The sequence below is a fragment of the Benincasa hispida genome, chromosome 7 (genome assembly GCF_027475165.1).
Source record: "Benincasa hispida cultivar pf3 chromosome 7, pf3_genome.v1.1, whole genome shotgun sequence".
Lineage (NCBI taxonomy): Eukaryota > Viridiplantae > Streptophyta > Magnoliopsida > Cucurbitales > Cucurbitaceae > Benincasa > Benincasa hispida.
Window position 1 is genome coordinate 37,978,042 of NC_143484.1, and position 21,032 is coordinate 37,999,073.

The 21,032-nt window shown below is 38.4% G+C and overlaps 2 protein-coding genes across 22 annotated transcripts; one reads left to right on the forward strand and one right to left on the reverse strand.

Annotated features, from left to right (window-relative positions):
* Positions 1-354: 354 nt before the first annotated feature.
* Positions 355-6,230, forward strand: LOC120080792 (synaptotagmin-3-like). Of its 6 annotated transcripts, none has more exons than XM_039035420.2 (13): positions 355-482; positions 648-793; positions 1,322-1,420; positions 1,530-1,580; positions 1,651-1,774; positions 1,945-2,063; positions 2,167-2,268; positions 2,387-2,461; positions 2,746-2,822; positions 2,909-3,158; positions 3,839-4,210; positions 4,313-4,441; positions 4,727-5,115. In XM_039035420.2, exons 2-13 carry the CDS (start codon positions 683-685, stop codon positions 4,853-4,855), a joined length of 1,638 nt encoding a protein of 545 aa, XP_038891348.1. In that variant the 5' UTR covers positions 355-482; positions 648-682; the 3' UTR covers positions 4,856-5,115. The 6 variants fall into 6 exon arrangements, with proteins under 6 accessions (XP_038891348.1, XP_038891347.1, XP_038891349.1 ...); XM_039035419.2 differs by having other exon boundaries at positions 359-482; positions 563-793; XM_039035421.2 differs by having other exon boundaries at positions 361-482; positions 672-793.
* On the reverse strand, positions 3,534-19,847 carry LOC120080793 (cytochrome C oxidase assembly protein). 16 transcript variants are annotated; one of them, XM_090315596.1, is made up of 5 exons: positions 19,484-19,847; positions 7,513-7,726; positions 6,210-6,336; positions 6,015-6,126; positions 3,534-4,432 (listed from the first exon to the last, which is right to left on the reverse strand). In XM_090315596.1, exons 2-4 carry the CDS (start codon positions 7,704-7,706, stop codon positions 6,052-6,054), a joined length of 396 nt encoding a protein of 131 aa, XP_090171722.1. In that variant the 5' UTR covers positions 7,707-7,726; positions 19,484-19,847; the 3' UTR covers positions 3,534-4,432; positions 6,015-6,051. The 16 variants fall into 16 exon arrangements, with proteins under 16 accessions (XP_090171722.1, XP_090171720.1, XP_090171727.1 ...); XM_090315594.1 differs by having other exon boundaries at positions 3,534-4,444; XM_090315601.1 differs by having other exon boundaries at positions 7,513-7,714; positions 19,484-19,846.
* Positions 19,848-21,032: the final 1,185 nt, after the last annotated feature.

The window sequence follows — 21,032 nt, forward strand, 5'->3', positions numbered from 1 at the left end:
TTCGTTGTTTGTTAACTTACTACCAAAGAGAATGATTTTAAAATTCAGAGTGAGTTCAAATATTGTTTTTACTTTTAAAACTTTCTTGTCTAGAATGGTTAGATTTCAACGAATTTTATAAGATCTAGAAATAAATTAGTAATTTAACATTGTCATATTCTAATTTTCAATTAACATATTATATTAATAAATTATTAACTTTCTTTTCTTTTAAAATCATCATCCAAACATATAATTTTAAATATGTTTATTAATTAATTTAAAATCATTTATCAAAATAAATAAGAAATAAAAAAGTAATAAATTTTTTAAAAATAAAACTGACACGTAGTAATATTTTATTGAACTATAATAGGTTCACCAAGATAGGTGCAGAGAGCACAGAACTTTCTTCGGAAAGAAAATGCTTACCGGGAATTTAACGTTTTAGTTGCGTACGAAAGTTCGTAAATGGAGGCGAAGCGGCAATTTTAGGAGAGCAGGTATTCAATCTTTACTTCTACAAGACCAACCTCTTCGATTCAGTCTTCATTCTCAACTTTGTCTTTTCCTCCATTACCAGTTTACATCTTCATTCTTCAATTTCATTTTCAATCGATGCTTTTGGTTTCAACTTCATTCTTCTTTGATCAATCTTCCAATTCAAGTCTCTTGTCTCCGATTCTACCAAGTTTTCATCGGAATGGGATTCTTCAGCACCGTCTTCGGATTTCTCGGCTTCGGAATCGGACTTCCTCTCGGACTGTTGGTCGGTTTCTTTATTTTCATCTACTCGGCGCCAAAAGATGTTAGGGTAAGTTCGTATTCGAGTTTAACAGTTCGTACTTCATCCTTATTGTGATTCATTTCGTGGTTCTTCATTGTTCTTGGTTGAACCGGTGAAATCGATCTTTTCTCCTGGTCTACTCTTAATTATTTTTCTTCATTTCGAAATTATATATAGTATCGAGACATGATTCCTGTATATAGGCTTATTTGTGTTTACAGTTCTGCTTCATCTTACTGCGATCGATTTCGTAGTTTTCCTTGTTCTTGTATGTATGGGTGAAATCCATCTGTTTCTCTAGTTTTATTCTTAATTATTTTTCTTCTTTTTGAAATTGTATAGTCTCACTGTCGAGAAATGATTCCTGTATATACTCTGATAACGTGCGACCAATTTTAAATGTATTGTCTCTCTTGAACAGAATGAATTCATTATTTTAAGCAATGGATTTCCTTTTTTAAAAAAAAAAAAACTTAAGAAACGTCAAAATACAATCGAATCTCTGCGTTCTTCTCGAAATAGGAGTATCGTTTCGATAACTGCTCTCATCTGCAGGAACCAGTTACGAGGCCTCTCAGTGAGTTGGACACAACTTCTTTGCAAGATCTAATGCCTGAAATTCCATTGTGGGTGAAACGCCCTGATTATGATAGAGTTCGTAACATTTTTTTTGGTGTTGCTTTTAATTTTAATCGAAGTACTGCTTCATCAGATTTTCTAAACTCTGTATTTTACTGATAAGTATTGCAAAATTTTGTTTCAGGTGGATTGGTTAAACAAGTTTTTGTTGGCCATGTGGCCTTACCTTGATAAGGTAACATCACTTTTTGCACTTTTCTTTTCTTTGTGGGTAAATATGGATGTAAAATATATTTAGTTTACAGGCAATTTGTGGTAGTATAAGAGCCATTGCCAAACCTATATTTTCAGAATACATAGGGAAGTTTCAGATTGAAGCTATTGAGCTTGAGCAGCTAAGCCTTGGAACTCTTCCACCAAAGTTGCATGGTTAGTCTTCCCATATGAAACCAGTGCCAATTGTCTTGTAACATCTACATACCTTCAAAATGGTTTAAAGAGAAACAGTGGATGAGCCATTTATGATCTCTTACACCCAAATTTTTAAATCATTAAGAAAAGTAAATAAATCTCTAAAACATACTTTTCCTACATTTCAGGTTTAAAAGTGTATGAAACAAATGAGAATGAACTGGTGATGGAACCAGCAATTAGATGGGCTGGCAATCCGAATATCGTAATAGTGGTGAATATCTCGTCTCTCCGCATCACAGTTCAGGTCAAACACCCGTAATGAAAATCTTTAGCCGATGAACGTGTGTAAAAGTATCTTATAAGAGGAGATTTTTCATCTAATAATCGTTTGCTTTTTTTCTTCTTAGATAGTGGATCTTCAGATATTTGCATCACCACGGTTGGCTTTGAAGCCACTTGTGCCTACTTTTCCGTGTTTTGCTAATATTGTTGCATCTTTAATGGAGAAAGTAAGCAAAAAATGCGACTGGAAGTATATCTATTATTTCATCGATGCTTCTTTGATATATCCGCAGTTTCATTGCTTAGCGAATAATTCTTCCTTTATTTTTGGCTGGTTGTCTTTAGCCACAAATAGACTTTGGATTGAAGATAATGGGAGGAGACGTTATGTCAATACCTGGCCTTTATCGATATATTCAGGTGCTTCACTAGTACTTACAGTTCCAATGTGATTTGTAGAAACTGAGCTTGAATCGTTAAGCTTCTCTTTGATAACAATTTGTTTTGGTTTTTTATTTTTGAAATTTGTACTTATTTTCTTACCATTTTGATACCAAGCGTTTCATTTTTTAAAAACTAAACAAATAATTTTCCTTATTTTTCTATCTATGAAAATCTCCCTAAATTTAATTTTGAAAAACCAAAAAGTAGATGATTATCAACCGGGCTTAAGTATGAATGGCCAGTTCTTTGTTTTTGCATAGGAGACAATAAAGAAACAAGTTGCAAGCCTCTACCTCTGGCCTCGGATTCTTGACATTCCAATCCTTGATCCTTCGATGTAAGATGATAAATGAATAACTTCATGTGATCAATTTTTTGCACTCCTGAGAAATTGTGAAGAAAGTTGACTCTCTCTTTGTATAGATTGGCCACAAGAAAGCCCGTGGGCATATTGCATGTGAAGGTTGTACGAGCATCAAAACTCTTGAAAATGGATATCTTGGGAACATCTGATCCATATGTCAAACTTAGCCTGAGTGGTGCGGGCCTACCAGCAAAGAAAACAAGTATCAAAATGAGGAACTTGAATCCTGTGTGGAATGAAAAGTTCAAGCTTATTGTGAATGATCCCAAGTCTCAAGTTCTTCAGCTACAAGTCTATGACTGGGACAAGGTACTTGCATGAAATACCGAAAATACCCTCCACCTTTCCTTTCAACTATTCTGATATTATCCTTGAATCTCCTTCATGGTGCGGGAGTGGTTATTAGAGCTTCTTTTGTCGTTTTTACAATATATTAGAAAAATAAATTATCAGAAGTACGGTAATATAATATGATTATTAGTTAGACATTCAACTAATTCGATGAGTGAAGTTAATAAATTTAGAGTTAGTAAATTTGGGTTTGGAGTATAGAATTATAAGATAGAGATCTTCGATAATTGTAAGTAGATTGAGAAGGAAAATTTGAGTTACTCGATAAATGTACAAAATAAAAAAAAAGGAAAAGATATAATTCCTCGATAAATGACAAAAAGTAGAAAAAGATGGAAAATAAAGTTACTTGATAAATGTACAAACCTCAGTAATGTTAACTATTAAAGTTGAGTTGTTTACACCAACTTAAGAAATAGATGGACCAATCAAACGATCCCTAAACACTCTTTAAACAAATAAAATCTATCTTCATGTAAGTACTATGCACACTTACGGAAGATGAAGTTAAGAAAAAATTATTCAATATGGTTGTCAGATTGTTGCATTTGATCTTTTAAAATTGCCATCCATATTATTCCAACCTTCCAAATTATTTCTTGAGTTAAAATTATTTTCATTTACACTTATCATGGCAGGTTGGTGGACATGATAGATTGGGAATGCAGTTAGTTCCTCTAAACCTGCTTACGCCCTGCAAGACCAAGGAACTCGTCCTTGATTTGCGCAAGAATACAGATATCAACGATCCCCAAAACAGGAAGCCTAGAGGGACACTTGTGGTGGAGCTCATGTTTACTCCATTAAGAGAAGAAAGCATGAAATATCTTGAAAACTCAATCAGTGACGTAAAAAGTGAGGGCAGAAGCATCGGTCAGTCTGAGAATCAGACATCGGGCGAAGCAGGTGTATTATCTGTGACAATCCGGGGAGCTCATGATATTGAGGGGGAGAAGCACACTAATCCTTATGCTGTTATACACTTCAGAGGAGAGCGGAAGAAAACGAAGGTGCACTTTTGGAGTTTTTTGATATGTTATTATCAGGTTCGTCCTTCGATTTCTCTGTGATTATCTATTGTTGATTTTCTTCAAATCATTTGGTTTCTGCAGATGATCAAGAAAACTCGTGACCCATCATGGAACGAAGAATTCCCATTTATGTTGGAGGAGCCTCCAATTCGAGAGAAAATCCACATTGAAGTTATGAGCAAACGGACTGTCTTCAGTTTTCTGCAAAAGGTACTATTCCAAATAGACTACTCATTCAACTCTCACGTTATTAAATCGAAAATTTGAATAGGTTTTTCATTTTTCATTTATAGAACATTTCACAATATGTAAAACACATAGTTTCACAATATATAAATATATTATTTAACCAATTTTGATTAAAAAGATAACTTCACAAGACCAAATTTAAAATTTATTGAAAACTAAGATTTATTTTAGACAATCTTTTATATAGATAATGTTAGATTTAACATTTTATAAAGACTTTTGAAACTATCCATTATATGCATGTAGAAATCATTGGGACATGTAGCAATAAATCTCGACGATGTTGTGAACAATGGGAGGATAAACGAGAAGTACAATCTGATCAACTCGAAGAATGGAAAGATTCATGTAGAAATGATATGGACACTGGCTTAAGAATTGACAGTTGAATAATTTTGTATGTACAAAGTGTGAGGTGTAACTATGTTTGAAAAGCTCTTAAAACTGAAAATTCAGACTTCATAATCAAGATGATAGAGATATAGAGATGATAAATAGCTTTGTATCTATTTTTTTTTTTTTATCAAAGATTGGTACACAATGAAAATTCAATGATCTACTAGGCTTTTCAGGCTTATTATACAGTTTTTAAACATGAATCAAATAAAGAAATTGTTCAAAGTTCATGAATTAAACTCGTAGTTTAACCTAATTTTTTTTTTATTAGATTTGCTACCTCATTGATAAATCTATACTTTCGACTGAATTCTACAAGGCACACATAGATCACGTAGGTTTGCCTGAGATAAACGTTATGTCAAGCATGTTAAAATTGTGTGAACCATTTAAAGTTAAAATTTTAAATTAAACAATTTCAACGTTTCAGTTGAATATTGATAACAAAAAGAATACATAGTAGACATACAACATATTGTTTTGACATATCGGATGTAACTTTTTTAGCCAAAAATGAAAAAACTAAAAATTTTGTCGGTGCTTTCTGAAATTAAAAAACGATGATTAGAAAAGAAGATGTTACTTTAAGTGTGTGTGTGTGTGTGTTTATATATATAAACCTTGCGTGCAAATTTCGAAACGTTGATTCAAAAATAAAGAAATAAATAAATTACATGACATTGGTACCATATATTAAAATTGGAAACAAAAAAGCAAAAGGAAAAAAGGGGGACAAATGTTAAATAAAATCCAAATTTAGTTCACTTTTCATGACACTTTCAATATGTTTTGGATATGATTTTGAAATTGTTAAAATTATTTGAAAATATGTTATTAATCATCCGAAATCAACCATTGATTTTCAATCACGAAAAACGTGTTTGAGAGTGATTTTGAATCTAACAAAAAGTGATTTTAACCATTTCAAAATTATTCCCAAATATCACCTAAAATACCTAGAGATAATATAAAGATCAACAAATTCAAAAAGCTGAAACTAAATTAAACGGTGAACATTCTTTTGAAAATGATGTTTACTGGCATAATTTTCAGAAGGAATTACTAGCTTGACATTGATTCCATATATTCTCTCTGGAAATTTAATCTAGGTTGCATCACAAGTGGGGAAACAAAATACCTGAGCAAGTTTTGTATGCAATTTGGAGGGCAAAATTTTAGGAGGTTTGGTCAGTAGGCTTTGGAATTCTCTTGTACTCGTAGTTGTTAATGTCTACCTTCTCTTGTAAAGCCTGAAAATCATTAACAATCACGTTGTTTATAGTGAAACTGCAGATAATAACAAATGAATTGCAACAAGAAAGAGTAATAATACCCTCAGTTCTTCTTCTAAAGATATATTTTTTGGCTTATACGCATCAATAGGTCCTGTTCTTGATAGGGCTTTTCTCATCTCGGTGATCTCCCATTCTTGATCATCTCTTACCTTCGCAATATCTTTACTGAACTACAACGTGAATTCGACAAGTGTTTTAAAAGAATATCAAGTAGAAAATAAGAAAATGATGATCTAACATCATATAAGACGACATAAAAAAACAAACATAGAACTATGGAGACATTACAACTAATATGGTCTTGAAAATTATTTTCTAACAACCTATGACTCACACTTTTACTACTGTGCAGATAGCTGAGAGGAAGTATTTTCCTGTTTATTAACAATCTATTCTAAGATATGAAGGAGAGCACTACGAAAGGTATTGATGTACAGGAAATCCTTGTGAAAGTGTTAGGATACCTCCTAACAAAAAAAAAAAAAAACTAAAATAAACACAAAGAACACAAGGATAAGAATATATTGCAATACCAAGAGAAATTACAAATGTACCGATAGCTTTTCGAGAGGGGTATCTCTCTCCCAAAGTTCCACAATCAAAACTCTCACCAAAATGATCCACACTCCCTCTAAAGTCCATAACTCCCATAGCCAACACGCCACTAGTTAATTATCCATAATACCCCTCACTAACATCATGCTAATCTTACCCATATACCCCTAAGTAGTCTCATAGTAAGGTAGGCCATACGGTAGATAATATAAAGTTGAAGGACCGTACATTAAATTGATAGGTATGCTAATTGGGATATTATAAGGATATATCAGTGATTAGTTAGAGACTTTGTTAGGCTTGTTGGTTATAAATAGGGGGCGGGAAATAGAGACAATAGGCAACATTTTGGATAATGAAGTAGGGTTTGAGAGTATTTTCAAGATTGGAAGGGTCCAAATAACTCAAACACTTGGTTTATCAAAAAATATATTCGGGTTCTATAAAAAATTTCCCTTCTCAAAGCATTTTAGCCTCAGTTCACAAATCTCAATCCCATGGACTCAATGAACACTTCCAAGGCAAAGTCCAGACCCGTTCCCATGTCCTTGCAACAATAACATATTGCAAGGTGTCCATTTTATGAGAATCAATGGTTTTAGCAATCAATGTCATTCTTTCGTATAAAACAAGTGTTTCGATAATCTACATCGAGCCGTCACAATCCTGAGGAAAGATATTTTTCCATTTCGAAAACAAGATATAGTAAATTAAACCGAACTCCTAAAGAAGACAGCACAATCACTTTGAATCTTAAAACTTCAAACAGTACCAGCAACCACTAACCTCCCTTGCAAGAGATGACCAAGACCAACTGCCCCAAGCACCGTGAGAGAGATCATTGGAAGTCCATATCTGATAAATGGGTGTCTTCTGCCCCATCTTCTAAACATGGATGGAGATGCCCGAGTTGCATTGTTAACAGAGGCAATCTTCTTTGGTTCTGTAGACTGACCTATTCCTGCCTCAGTGCTGGTCATTGTGCAAACTATAGAAAAACCTGAATTTAATGAACATGAGAAAAATGATAATGGTCGCACTTGCAATATTAAAGTGGTAGAGAATAGAACGTATTTCCAAACAAAACAAAATTCACTTGTTATTTGTAAGACTTATCATCCTTTTCCAGAATGGCAGTGTAAGCTTCTTGCTACCCTGCACTGAGAAACAACCAACCAAACGAAAGAAAACAGAAAGAAAATAGATGAATGAAGAACAAGGCAATCAGAATGCTCTTTATTTATACATAAACTTCTCCTTCAAGTCTCTCTCAAATACTTAACAACCTCCCTGGAAAAACACTCCCCAAAATACACCAACACAACACTCTTCCCTAACCTCCTCGGCTGCTGACCTAAAAGAAGAAAACAAAAGGACTCCTCAACATCTTAGAGAGAGCCGGGTATTTCTCTCCTCTCAAAAGCCTACACAGCTTTCACCACATTCTTCTCTGCTCTTCTCCTGTACCTCCGTTGTCCTTTATAACGGCCTTGTGGTCCCCCTCTCCTTTTTCTCCAACATTCTCTTCCTTTGCTTCTTTGGTTAGTTGTTCATTTCCCTTTTTACCCCTTCTTTTGTAGGTGTAAATAACTTGTGGCCTTACAATACCTCCCTTCTCGAAAAGAACCTTGTCCTCAAGGTTGAAACGTGGAAATTGTTGGTTCATGGCCCGAACATCTTCCCAGGTGGCTTCATTGTCCGACATCCCTTCCATTTGACCAGCCATTCATTTGTAGCTAGATCTCCATTCCATCTTCCTCCCAATACAGTCTCCGGGGTTGCAACTCAAATTCCTCGATCAAAATGGGTGGATGTTGTTGTACTTGATGGCCTTGTCCTAATTTCTTGCGATATATGGAACAAATTGTGTACTTCGGCTTCGGCTGGCAAGGCTAATTTGTATTAAACTTCCCCCACTCGTTCAATTAGCCTGCAAGGACCATAGAACCTCGGTGCCAGCTTCTCACTCCTCCTTGCCAATGATTTCTGACTATATGATCGTAATTTCAAGTAAACTTCTTCTCCAACTTCAAAAATTCTCTCTCTTCTATGTTTATCCGCCTACTTTTTCATCTAGTTTTGAGCAATGGCCAAATTTTCCTCCAGTGCACTGAGAGCCAGATCACGTTCTTGTAACTGTTGTTCCACCGCATTGTTGAAGGTTCTCCTATCTCCATACGTGACCAAGGGTGGGAGAGGCCTACCATAGACTGCCTAGTACGGGGTTGTCTTGATAGAGACGTGGAAGGTCGTGTTGTACCACAATTCAGACCACGCTATCCATTTGTTCCATTTCCTTGTTGTTCATTACAAAAACAATGTAGGTAGGTCTCTAGGCAGCGATTCACCCTCTCAGTTTGCCCATTCGTTTGAGGATGGAACGAAGTACTCCTTTTCAATTTAGTCCCCATGGTAGTGAACATCTCCTTCCAGAAGTTACTCAAAAATATCTTATCTATGTCGATCAAGATTGATAAGGGGACTCCATGGTGTCGTACTACTTCTTGGACGAATATGTTAGCTACTTGCTTGGCCGAGAAAGGGTGTTTGAGGGGCATGAAATGTGCATACTTGCTCAAGCGATCTACTACTACCATTATGGCATCAAAGCCCTCTGCCTTTGGTAAACCTTCCACGAAATCCATGCTCTAATCCTCCAAAATCAGGTAGGGAATAGGGAGGGGTTGTAGCAAACCAGCCGGCGTTAGAGTCTCATATTTGTTCCTTTGACATATCTCGCAGCCTTCCACATATTTCTTCACATCAATCTTCATTCCTTGCCAATATAGTTCCCCACTCATTCTTTTATAGATCCTCAAGAATCTGGAATGCCCCCCTAGCACTGAGTCATAGAATGTATGAAGTAGTGAAGGGATTAGACTAGACCTTCGGGAGAGCACCAATCTGTCTTTATAGGTTAACCTGTCATGTTGCCATCTATACTTCGGTTTTCCTTCTAGATTGTCCTTCAGAATGGTGATGATCTTCTGGAGCTCCTCGTCTTCCTCAACCTCCTTCAAGACTACTTCAATGTCTATTATGGTTGGGGCTGATAAGACATTCAACTCCACCCGAGCTGGCACCTTTGATAAAGCATCTGCTCCCTTGTTTTGCAAGCCTAGTTGATATAGGATCTCAAAGTCGTATCCAAGCAATTTTGTTAGCCAACGTTGAAATTGAGGTTGCACTTCTCGTTGCTCAATCAGGAACTTTAATGCTTTTTGGTCAAAAATCACCGTGAACTTACTCCCCAACAGGTAATGTCTCCATTTCTGCACTGCTAGGACAACTGCCATCAACTCCTTCTCATAAATGGACTTGGCTTGAGCTCTCGTTGATAATTCCTGACTGAAGTAGGCTATAGGCTTCGAGTCTTGTGATAATACAACACCTAACCCAATTCCCGATGCGTCGGTTTCTATCACAAAGCCCTTGGAGAAGTCAGGAAGAGCCAGGACTGGGGCTGTCACCATGGCCTACTTCAATTTTTCGAAAGCCTGATTGGCTTCTTCATTCCATTTGAACGAATTCTTCTAAAAAAAGTTTGGTAAGTGGAGCTGCGATACTTCCATACCCCTAAACAAACCTCCTATAATACCCTGTAAGTCCTAGGAATCCCCTTAATTCAGATACATTTTGTGGTTGTGGCCATTCTCTCATCACTTTGACCTTTCCATCATCTACTTCTACCCTCTTGGCTGATATCCAGTGGCCTAAGTATTGGATCCTGGTTTGGCAGAATGTACACTTCTGATTTGCATACAGCCTATGATCTCTAAGAACATTGAATACTACTCCCAAATGTGTCTCGTGTGTTGATATGTCCGGGCTGTACACCAATGTATCGTCAAAGAAAACTAGTACAAATTTCGAAGGAAAGGTCAAAAAACCTGGTTGAAGGTGGTTGTCGCATTTGTGAGTCTGAACGGCATCAAAAGGAATTCATAGTGTCCTTCATGAGTCCTGAAGGTTGTCTTCTCAATGTCCCCTTCATTCATTCTGATCTGATGGTAACCCAACCTCAAATCAAGCTTGGAATAGACTGTCGATCCATGCAGTTCATCTAACAACTCTTCAATTACAGGTATAGGGAACTTGTCAGCCACAGTTGCTTGATTTAGCTTCCGATAGTCGACACAGAATCTCCACCCACCATCTTTCTTCTTTACTAATAGGACAGGGTTGGAGTAGGGGCTGTGACTTGGTCGAATAATTCCGGCCTTGAGCATCTCTTCCACCAATTTCTCAATCTCTTCTTTTTGGTTGTGACCATACTTGTTGGGTCTCACATTGATTGGTTTTTGGCCGACACTCATCAGAATGTGATGGTCCACAGCTCTCCTAGGAGGAAGTGTTGTGAGTTCTTCAAATACGTCCACATTTTGCTCCAACAGGGCTCGGATCATGACAGGAAGCTCCCCATACTCGTTGGGCATGCCATTCTCCTCGTTTCCTCCCTCACTATCAAATTCATAGTTCTGGAATTCTACCAGAAATCCCTGGTCTTCCTCCTCCCATGACTTTGTTAGCACATTGAGATGAAACCTCTGCTTTGGTCAAGGACGGATCACCCTTCAACATGACGTGCGATTCCCCTACCAAGAAAGACATGGTCAGTGATGGCCAATGAACCCCCATAAAACCAGTTGTGCATAATCAAGGCATTCCTAACACCACATCCATCTGTCCCAAATCGATCGCTAAGAAATCCGCCTTTACATTCAAGTTGGGGAGCCTCAATTCTGTTGCTCTGCATACTCCTTCCCCTCGTATAGCCGCGCCATTGCGATCACCATTGAGAAATTCTTCTTATTCATTAGTAACTCCAACTCCTCCACTATTCTATGATGCACGAAGTTGTGTTGCTCCACGGTCAATCAACACTACTACTTCTTTCCCCTTTATCTTCCCTTTCAACTTCATCGTACCTCGGGCAGATAGGCCGCACATTGACCTCAAGGCTATCTCTACGGTTTCTTCTGTCTCAAGATCTTCTTCTCCCCTTAACTTTTCCCCTTCCTCCTCTTCTCCAATTGCCTCTTCTCTTTCGTTGGCGATAAATAGCATCAACTCGCGGTTTTCCTTAGTCTTACATCGATGCCCCGGTGCATATTTCTCATTACACCTGAAGTAGAGTCCCTTGTCCAATCGTTCTCGAAACTCACCATCGGAGAGGCGTTTCGTGGGTGGATCCTTCTTTATGAAGTTATTCTTCATAAGTAATGTGATTCGTTTGGTCGCCTGTGCTTCCACGATCTTCCCGCTCTTCCTTTCAATCGTCAGACTCTCCTTCATGTGGGCTTCCTATTTGCCAGGCCCAACTACCCCCAGATCGGATAAGGCCAACTTCAGGGCCATGTTTCTATTGCTCACCAACTAGGCTTTGTGCATACCTTCCTCCAATGTATTCGGTTTTCTACTAATGACCTCGGCCCTCAATGTTGGTTCCAGCCCATTTATGAAAGCATCCTTGAGAACATCTTCGACCAAATCGGGTAGGGGTGTCGAATAAGTCACGAACTTCTTCACATAGTCTGAATATGAACTGTCCTGCTTTATCCTCAACAACCTCGCACCTAAACTCCCTTCTCCGGTAGGTCTATAATACTCGAACATTCTTCTTTTCAGCTCCTCCCAAGTACTGATGGGTCTCCAATTGTGGCTCCATCGGAACCAATCGACTTCATCCGGCCCAAAACTAATGACCGCTACCTTCACCTTCTCTTGATCGGACAACTCGTGGATTTCAAGGTAATGTTCGGCCCTGTACACCCACGATTCCGGGTTTTCTCCTGCGAAAATAGGTATTTCTAACCTTTTGTACTTGCTCTTGTTGGCTCCTCCTCCTCCATTGCTGGGAGTTGAATCGGCCTCATCAACCTTCCCCTTCATTTTCATCCGTCGACCATCAGATGCGCCTGACTCTTCAGCCTTCCGAGCAGCATTACTCTCCCTCATTTCCTCTATCAGTTTCTCTATATTTTTGCAAAGCCCCAACAACATTTCCTTCATTTCAGAGACTTCCCCCCTCTCGTTTTTTTTCATCCTTTCTTCTATTTGTTTCTAAGCCATCGCACGCGTTCGCCCAAAGATGAAGCGGCTCTGATACCACTTGTAAGCTTCTTGCTACCCTGCACTGAGAAACAACCAACCAAACGAAAGAAAACAAAAAGAAAATAGAGGAATGAAGAACAAGGCAATCAGAATGCTCTTTATTTATATATAAACTTCTCCTTCAAGTCTCTCTCGAACACTTAACAACCTCCCTAGAAAAACACTCCCCAAAATACACCAACACTCTTCCCTAACCTCCTCGGCTGCTAACTTAAAAGAAGAAAACAAAAGGACTCCCCAGCACCTTAGAGCGAGCTGGGGAATTTCTCTCCTCTCAAAAGCCTACACAGCTTTCACCACATTCTTCTCTGCTCTTCTCCTGTACCTCTGTTGTCCTTTATAACGGCCTTGTGGTCCCCCTATCCTTTTTCTCCAACATTCTCTTCCTTTGCTTCTTCGGTTAGTTGTTCATTTCCCTTTGTACCCCTTCTTTTGTAGGTGTAAATAACTTGTGGCCTTACAGGCATATATAATGTCCGTTGTACTATATACACCAATATTGAGTCTGATCAACCTTTACATATGGATTTGTGATGTTTAATATAAGAGAGAGTGTATTTAGAATGTACGCAGAGATTCATAATGACGATGAATCACTTCTCTAGGTGAGAAGATTGGATGATGCATTGATGTGTTGCGTTACACTTTCTATAATGCGTACAAGCTTTTCCTGAGTCAAATTCAAGTATAAATCTAATTCAGGTTCCTGGTAAGTCCACGATCGAACACAGAGATTTATGCTAGACTAACGCAGACCTTGCATTGCGACAGTTGCAGAAGGGTTCTAAATAAATGGGGGAGAAGTTTAACTACACTAATGTTACTGCATGCATACAAGAAGACACGAGTTCAAGTGAAACACAAGGCTTAATGAATGAATGGTGCTAAGTGCTAGGGGTATGCGTTGATCCAAGTAAGATGAACACGTGTGCAGGAGTATGGGTAAAAAATGAAGATGACAGAGATGCTTGTTTACAAACCAAATGTATGTAGTTGCGTTAGGTTTCTATTTCTCTAATCTTATTATTCAACATTTCTCAATGTGAATGCTACATATGCTCCTATTTTTAGGGTGCATGCATTGGTTACAAAAAGCAGTGAAACACAAGTATTTTTATCTCTAAACCTACTATGTTCTGACTCAATGCATTTCTAGTTATCCTATTCTCTCGAATAGTTTTAACTGAGTTATAACTTTAACCAAATGATCAAAATGATTAAAGCTTTGAAAATTAAGCATGCAACAAGTCATAAACGCGTCTATCACACAATAGAATGTAAGCAGAGGTTAAAGTGATGGATCAAATGCACGATTTAAAAAATAACGAAACTATCTTTACAATGATAACACTTAATCGCATGAGATGGAAAATGGAAATGAAGTGAGAAAAAGAAAGGAGTCAAGCTGCAGAGTTCAATCTCTTGTCCTCTTTGGCTTAATCCAAATGCGTGTACAACCAACTTGGTGAAGAAATGAAAAGAATTCTCTTTCGAGCTTCGTCTTCTACAATTCTCTTTGATCGACAATGACAATGGTTCTTTCCCTCCTATGTCCTTCTTGCAGCAGCAAAGTAACTATGATCTAAGTTCTAAAGCTTTCCTATTTTAATAATTCCCTTCTTTGGTTGCTTATTTATAGGCATTTTTCTCAGCAACTTGTGATAAGACAGTATTAATTTCCATGCCCTGGTCAGCCGCCTGCCTGTTCAGCTGCTAGACGCCGACAGCCAGATACCCATACTTGCAAGTGGTGATTGGACAGGAACAACACGAACCAATGTACCTTCTCTGCGTTGGCCAACTTCAGACGCATGTCTTTGCGTTAGCTTAGCCTACGAAACTTAGCGAATTTTCTTGAAATAGTGCGATAAGATGCGTTAGTGAAGCAGTTATAATATCAAAAAGTATGTTTTTGTAAAGGCTCGTGGTGTTTGAGGAATTCCATGTGTTTTCCTTTAAGACAAATGTGCTTTTATCATTAATAATTGTTCCAACCTTTGAGAGACGATAACTTGTATTTCTACAAGTTATCACACCCTCAAATTTTGAACAATGCTCGTCCTCGAGTATTCCTAAAATAATTCCTTATCATATCTCCATCATCTTAATGTGTTGGCTTCACATCTCATCATGCTAACTTATAAGTATTCTAAGGTTGCCATTTGAAAAATTACAGGTTTGTTCCTTCTCTAAAAAAAATAAAATAAAATAAAAATTAAAAAACCGTGTCTTATTCTCGAATGCAGCATGTCCTTTTGTTTCCCAAAACATTCTCATCTTTCTAAACTAGTAATGCGTTAGATGCTACTCTTGTAAAAGAAAAGATTTTTAAAAAGAATTTGCGAGTTGTTTTTCAGGACCACCCATGCATTGATTCAGGTAACCCACCTTCGTTTTGGCTTGCCCCCACGTGTGTCATGCAAGCATCCAACCACAGGTGAGTGCCCTTCACAACTGAACTCATATCTAAGCATTTATGCGTTTCAAGATGACCGAGTTTTTCTTAAGCTTAGATAGTGGAGTTGGGATATGCAGGTCTTGGATACTTAACTTCGTTTTGGCTAGCCCCCACGGGTGTCATGCGAGCATCCAACTACGGCTAAATGTCATTCCCAGTCTTAGCTCTTGTCTAACAAAGGAGTTTGCTTATTACGTCCAATAATTTTTTTTTTTTTTATGGGAATGCATCAACTCGGAGCTCCCCCACCCCCAAATTTTGGAGATCAGCAAGGTCCTCATTGCTGAAAGAGAATTACAAAAATGCTTTGAGATTTTCAAGAGGAGGTTTGAGTTGAGGCTTGCATGTGTCGGAGATAAAACATAGGCGTTTGATTTTTTTAGAAAAGTTCTAGACTTGATCTCTAACGCCTAACTCTAGACTTATAGGTTTTACATTAATAATATCATCGAGGTATCAATTTAGAGCATAAGATAAGAAGACAATCAAGGAATCAAGAAAAGCATACATAGGACAAACGCAAGGATGAAAATGAAAATGTTTCATTCAATACTTAAAAGAGAATGCATTGGAATCACACATACAAAACTAACTCTTACAAAAGATTAATTAAATTCACAAGACACGACCAACACCCCCAAATTCCTATTGAGCTGGCGCGTCATCCCTACGTTCAGGTGTAGGGTCTTCATCCATGAAACGCAAGGTATTAACCAGGTGGGCAGGCAGAGGGGGCAAGACAAACATCCCCATTAGGACTTGGTTAATATACTGAGTTGTAAAGTTGAACTGGTCTTGAATTCTCTGCGTTTGCTAGCGCATATAATCCCTTAATACCACATTTTGGCACTGCAAAGTTGCCATCTGCATATAGAGCGCTTCCGTGGACGTGGCTAGCAGTCTAATTTGATCTCGGATGAACTCTTTTAGCTCATCCATGTTGGTATACGCTGAAGGTGAGACTTGGGTCTCATGCGTTTCCCCCAACTGGATCTTCTGAATGTTGTGTGTTGCTTGTTCCTAACCCAGTTGGTTCATAAACGGTGGATGGAGGGATGAAGGAGGGCAAAGTTAGGGATCTTAAGGGAGAAGGGTAGAGGTTGTGGGTCTCACCAACTTGATCTTCATTCATGTCAGTTTAATGTGTTGGATCAAGTGGTTCATCGACTGGTGAGGGCAAAGTCAAGGGAGGGAGAGGCAAATTCAAGTCATGGCAAGCTTCTTCGTGCTCCAACATTAGCTCCACATCGGATTCTTGTTCATTCATGGAAGCATCATTGCTGTGTTCAACTTCTTGGAAGCGTCTTCTATTTATCGCACATTTAGAGGATTGAGGTCTTGCTGTCGTGGTTTTAGGAGGTAAGGCAGGTTGGTTGGGCGAGCCACGGAGCAAATGTCTAATCAACTTAATGTCCACGTGACCATCAACCTCTTCATAGTCATCCTCCAGAGGGATGCCCGCGCGTTCACACAATGCACAAATAAGCCACGGGAAGTATAGTTGGCCGCGTGGCTTCCCCTTGACAGTCTTGATCTGGTCCACTATTATTTTTCCAATATTAAGGGGAATGCGTTGCACAATACAATAGATGGCCAAGACGCATTCTCTGGAAACCGTCTCATCATGCATTATAGGCATGATATGGTTTTTTTTAGCAAGTATAGCCATAGGTTCGCATTTGGTATAAGATTTCTGGAAGTCAGTATCATAACACCCGTTCTTGAGATTTGCTATGTGCTTCCAGGCTTGGCCACTGTTCTTAATGCATCTTCTAAGTGATCTAGAGTTAGCTGTTCCAAGATGCGATTGCCTTCTGCGTCCGGATTATTAGTTGCATTGAGCACCTCATTGATTTTGCTAGAAAAAAAGCGCACTAAAGTGTCGTCTACAAGAGTCACATCCTTCTTCTCATCAAACTCACTACCATAGAAGCGGCAGACAAGGCTAGGCCAGATTCTTGAAGGGCCAACACATAGTTGAGCCAGCCCATTGTGTCGACTATATTTGTTATATATGCGGGCAATGGACTCCATTCTGGGAAGAATCTCTTCTCCGTCAATATGTCGTTGAATTGGCGCTTCCTTCCCTTAACTTGCCTTGGTGACGCAGCTGTCGCCTTGCCTTTTCCGGCTTCATAACGCTTTGCCTCACGCTCTAGTTCCCTGACTTCTTCTTCTAATTCTCTCAGGGGGTTGTTTTCCTCTGCCCTTGACGTGCAAGTCTGTATTTTTCAAGCCCACGTTCCATCGTCATGGGTTAGAAGACAAAAAGACGCTCTTCGGGGGGGGGGGGAGTTAGGAGGGATGAACCACTCAAGTGTTTGGAAGCCCAAGACACATCTCTTCACATCTGCATTTAACGGGCAGCCCCAACATCCCATTCATCTGACACACATCAGAGCGTGTCCCCTCATCTCTCTCCTACGTTGGGCTATAAAAGGGTTCAGAAACCCTTTTTCCCCTCCTCTCCTTCTTCTTCCCCGAGCCTTCAGTTTTAAAGAAACCTTTCAGCCCTCATCGTCCGACTAAGCAGCCACTCCGTTTATCTCTCTCGCTCGCAAAATCACAATGTTGGACGCTTTTGATAGCCAAAACCTGTCCCTGAGCTTCGCCGAAGACTCGTCGGTAAGCTCATTATCCTCTTCGTCTGTTTCTTTGTCGCCATCCTCTTCCCCTCCCCCTGTGTCGAAGCCTTCTATCCCAGCCAGGCAGCAAGGCGATTCGTCTTCCGCTTCTTGGAGAATGTCTCAACCTAAATCTGCCACAAAACCTGCTCTGGCAACAACCAACACTCGGGCTTTATCATCTCTCAAAACCCCTCCAAAACCCCAAGCTTCCACTAGAACAAAACCCTCTACCCCAATCAAGTCGACGCGTCAGTATGCGTCTAAACACCCTACCTCAACATTTGTCGCGTGACCCTATAGAAAACCTACCTCACCACCAACCATCTCAACCATTACCCCTCTAATCTCAATGCATGACCAAGTCTCGGAGCACCTCCGCACTGCTCCATCACCAGCCATGCGTCCATTGGCTCCCCTCTCAATTCAACCCTTAGCCACAATTTTTCCCTCTAAAAGGGGGCCAAACCAGTCATACCGCCCAACCATCATCACCCATCATTGTATCTTCACCCGGTTCACCGCATACCCCTACTGCCACCCCACCTATCACACCACCCGAACCTACGAGCAGCCCACCAAGCTCTGACGGTTCAACAGATTCCCGTAGTTTTTTAGGGGCTAGGTAGTTAAGATGCAATTACCCAAGCTGAAGCAGCCATCATAAGGCCCCTGACTAATGAGATAATGATTATTTTTTATACTCCAATCCTCAAAGCATATTTTTGCCAGCTATGTAAAAACGGAAGTCTAAAATGCCCAAAACATACCGCAAATTCCCAGCAACAAATAAACAGAGAAAGAATAAGAACACTGCGATCTATAGTAGATCAACCTTTCTGTCCACATCCAGTTTGAGAACCAGCTTATGAGATGTTAACTAAGAGAATCAAGTCACGAAATACAAGTTACAAAGGAATAAATCAATTCCACAACACCAGCAGAATAGAAATCAACTCGCTTGAAATATGCCCACAATCTCTACCGATTGATCAACCTCAAGGTCACCCTTCATTGCATAAATGAGAGAAACCCACGATGTGCATACGCTCTTTAAACCAAGACCCACACACCAGCGCTGCTGCACTTCAAAACAGTGAAACTGCCCCCTAAAACAATGACTTATGCCGCTTCAAAACCTACAATGAACTGATACCCACGACGGCGCTACACTACCAGCCTCCGACACCAAGACCTACCGCCGGTGTAAAAACAGCCACGGAACCGAGACTTCCAAAAACAATGACCCACAGCCCTAAAAGGAAATTCACTTCAACTATCTCTAGTATCTATATATAATTGGAGTTACCCAATTCCACCATTCGTTTGGTCGCCATCAAAACGAGGGAAATCCGAAACAATAACATAATTCATACATGGATAACAAGATAGAAGCACAATTAAAACAACAACCAAAATTCATTATGCCTCTGGAACAAAACAGAAAAGCAAAAACAAAGCAATAAATAAACAAGAAGAGCAAATATATTTACCATGCTACGCCAAACTGGTCTTCTTGATGAACAACAATAGAAGAGATTGAAACTAAACAATAACTCACCCGATCGGAAAATCTCATTCAAAGACGCGGAGGTGCAGAGAGAGACAAAGAAGAGAAATGTTAGAGAGAGAGAGAAGCATCTCGGAGCTGTCTAAATTTCGTATCGGGCCGAAACAAAATACTCTTTGAAACAAATTTGGGCCTTTGCCAAATAAGCCCAGATTAGATCTGTTACTAGCTTGAATCGGGCTTCCATCGCCCTGGATAAAGACGGCGGAAGCGGCGCTGAACGGGGAAGAGACTACGCCGTGCGCCGTGTGAAAATAATTAAGGCTCGGGTTGACGGCGTCGGGCAGGAACGACGACTGATGGCGGCGGGCTGTGGCTGTTAATAGAAGGGAGGGGGTGTATGAAAGTTTTGATGGAGGAAGGCAAAAGTAAAAGATATATATATTTAAAAAAAAAAATTAAAAAACCATAATTTCTGTTCGACTATTTTTTTTTTTTTTTAATGTGGGCGAGTAATCTAACCACTAATTTTGAAGTTTGAATAAACTCATTTTGGTTCGATTAGGCTTTTGATTTTGTTTTTTACACAACTTATTGAGTTGTCGATCGATAAGATAGGTTGGTTTAATTTTTAATATATATATAATCTATATCATAATTATTTGATTTTTTATATTATAATTTTTTATGTTTATCACAAATAAATAAATAAAAAATTGATGTCCTATTTCATAATTATTTGGTTTTTATTATGAATATTATAATAATAAATAGATGTCAATTGCTTAGTGTCTCAAAAAACATTTGTCACCCTTCATATTTGGTGTTCATGTAAATCACACATATATTGGTGAGAATTCCACTTCAAAATTCCACTTATTTTCATATTATCTAATTTTATAATTTTAGTTATTTTATGTTTTTAGTTATTTTATTTTATTTTATATTTTTTATATTTAATATTATTATATTATATTTTATCTATATCATGTCTTCGTCGTGCTCCTCAATTTCACAACACATCATCAACACGAACTCCTGTTGTTTTCTCTGCTAAAGGTGGGCCCTAAAGGTTTGTCGGTTTTTTTCCTCTTCGTTATAATTAATAAATTTAATGTTATTTTGTATGTTCAATATTTATTAAATTTTTAACATAAGTACAATATTTTATGATAGTGTTGCCATAATAAATCTCACAAAATTATAATTTGGCGCCTTTGATATTAACGATAATAATTATTTGTCATGGTTACTTGATGCCGAAATCCACCTAAATTATGAATCTTGGAAGACTATTAAAGAAAGAAATACGACATTAAGTCATGGCAAAGCAAAAGTATGATTTTTCTTCATCATCATCTCCACGAGGAATTGAAAATAGAGTATCTTACAATAAAAGATCCCCGTATCTTGTGGAAAAAATTGAAAGAAATGAATTATCATAAAAAAAAAAAACAGTTATTCTTCCTAAAGCTCGTTGTGAGTTGATGCACTTAAAGCTACAATATTTCAAATCGGTAACTGATTATAACTCCACATTATTTAAAATCAGTTCAAAATTGTTGTTATTGTTGGGGTTGATGCCCTAAATCTCGTATGG

Excerpts from the sequence above, each read along its gene's own strand:
- LOC120080793 (XM_090315596.1), bottom strand. The coding sequence starts at position 7,706 with ATGACCAGCACTGAGGCAGGAATAGGTCAGTCTACAGAACCAAAGAAG. Across the intron at positions 6,337-7,512 it reads GGTCATCTCTTGCAAGGGAG|TAAAGATATTGCGAAGGTAA; the intron begins GTTAGTGGTTGC and ends GTTGTAGTTCAG. Across the intron at positions 6,127-6,209 it reads CTTTAGAAGAAGAACTGAGG|GCTTTACAAGAGAAGGTAGA; the intron begins GTATTATTACTC and ends AATGATTTTCAG.
- LOC120080792 (XM_039035420.2), top strand. The coding sequence starts at position 683 with ATGGGATTCTTCAGCACCGTCTTCGGATTTCTCGGCTTCGGAATCGGA. Across the intron at positions 2,462-2,745 it reads GCCTTTATCGATATATTCAG|GAGACAATAAAGAAACAAGT; the intron begins GTGCTTCACTAG and ends GTTTTTGCATAG. Across the intron at positions 2,823-2,908 it reads CCAATCCTTGATCCTTCGAT|ATTGGCCACAAGAAAGCCCG; the intron begins GTAAGATGATAA and ends CTCTTTGTATAG.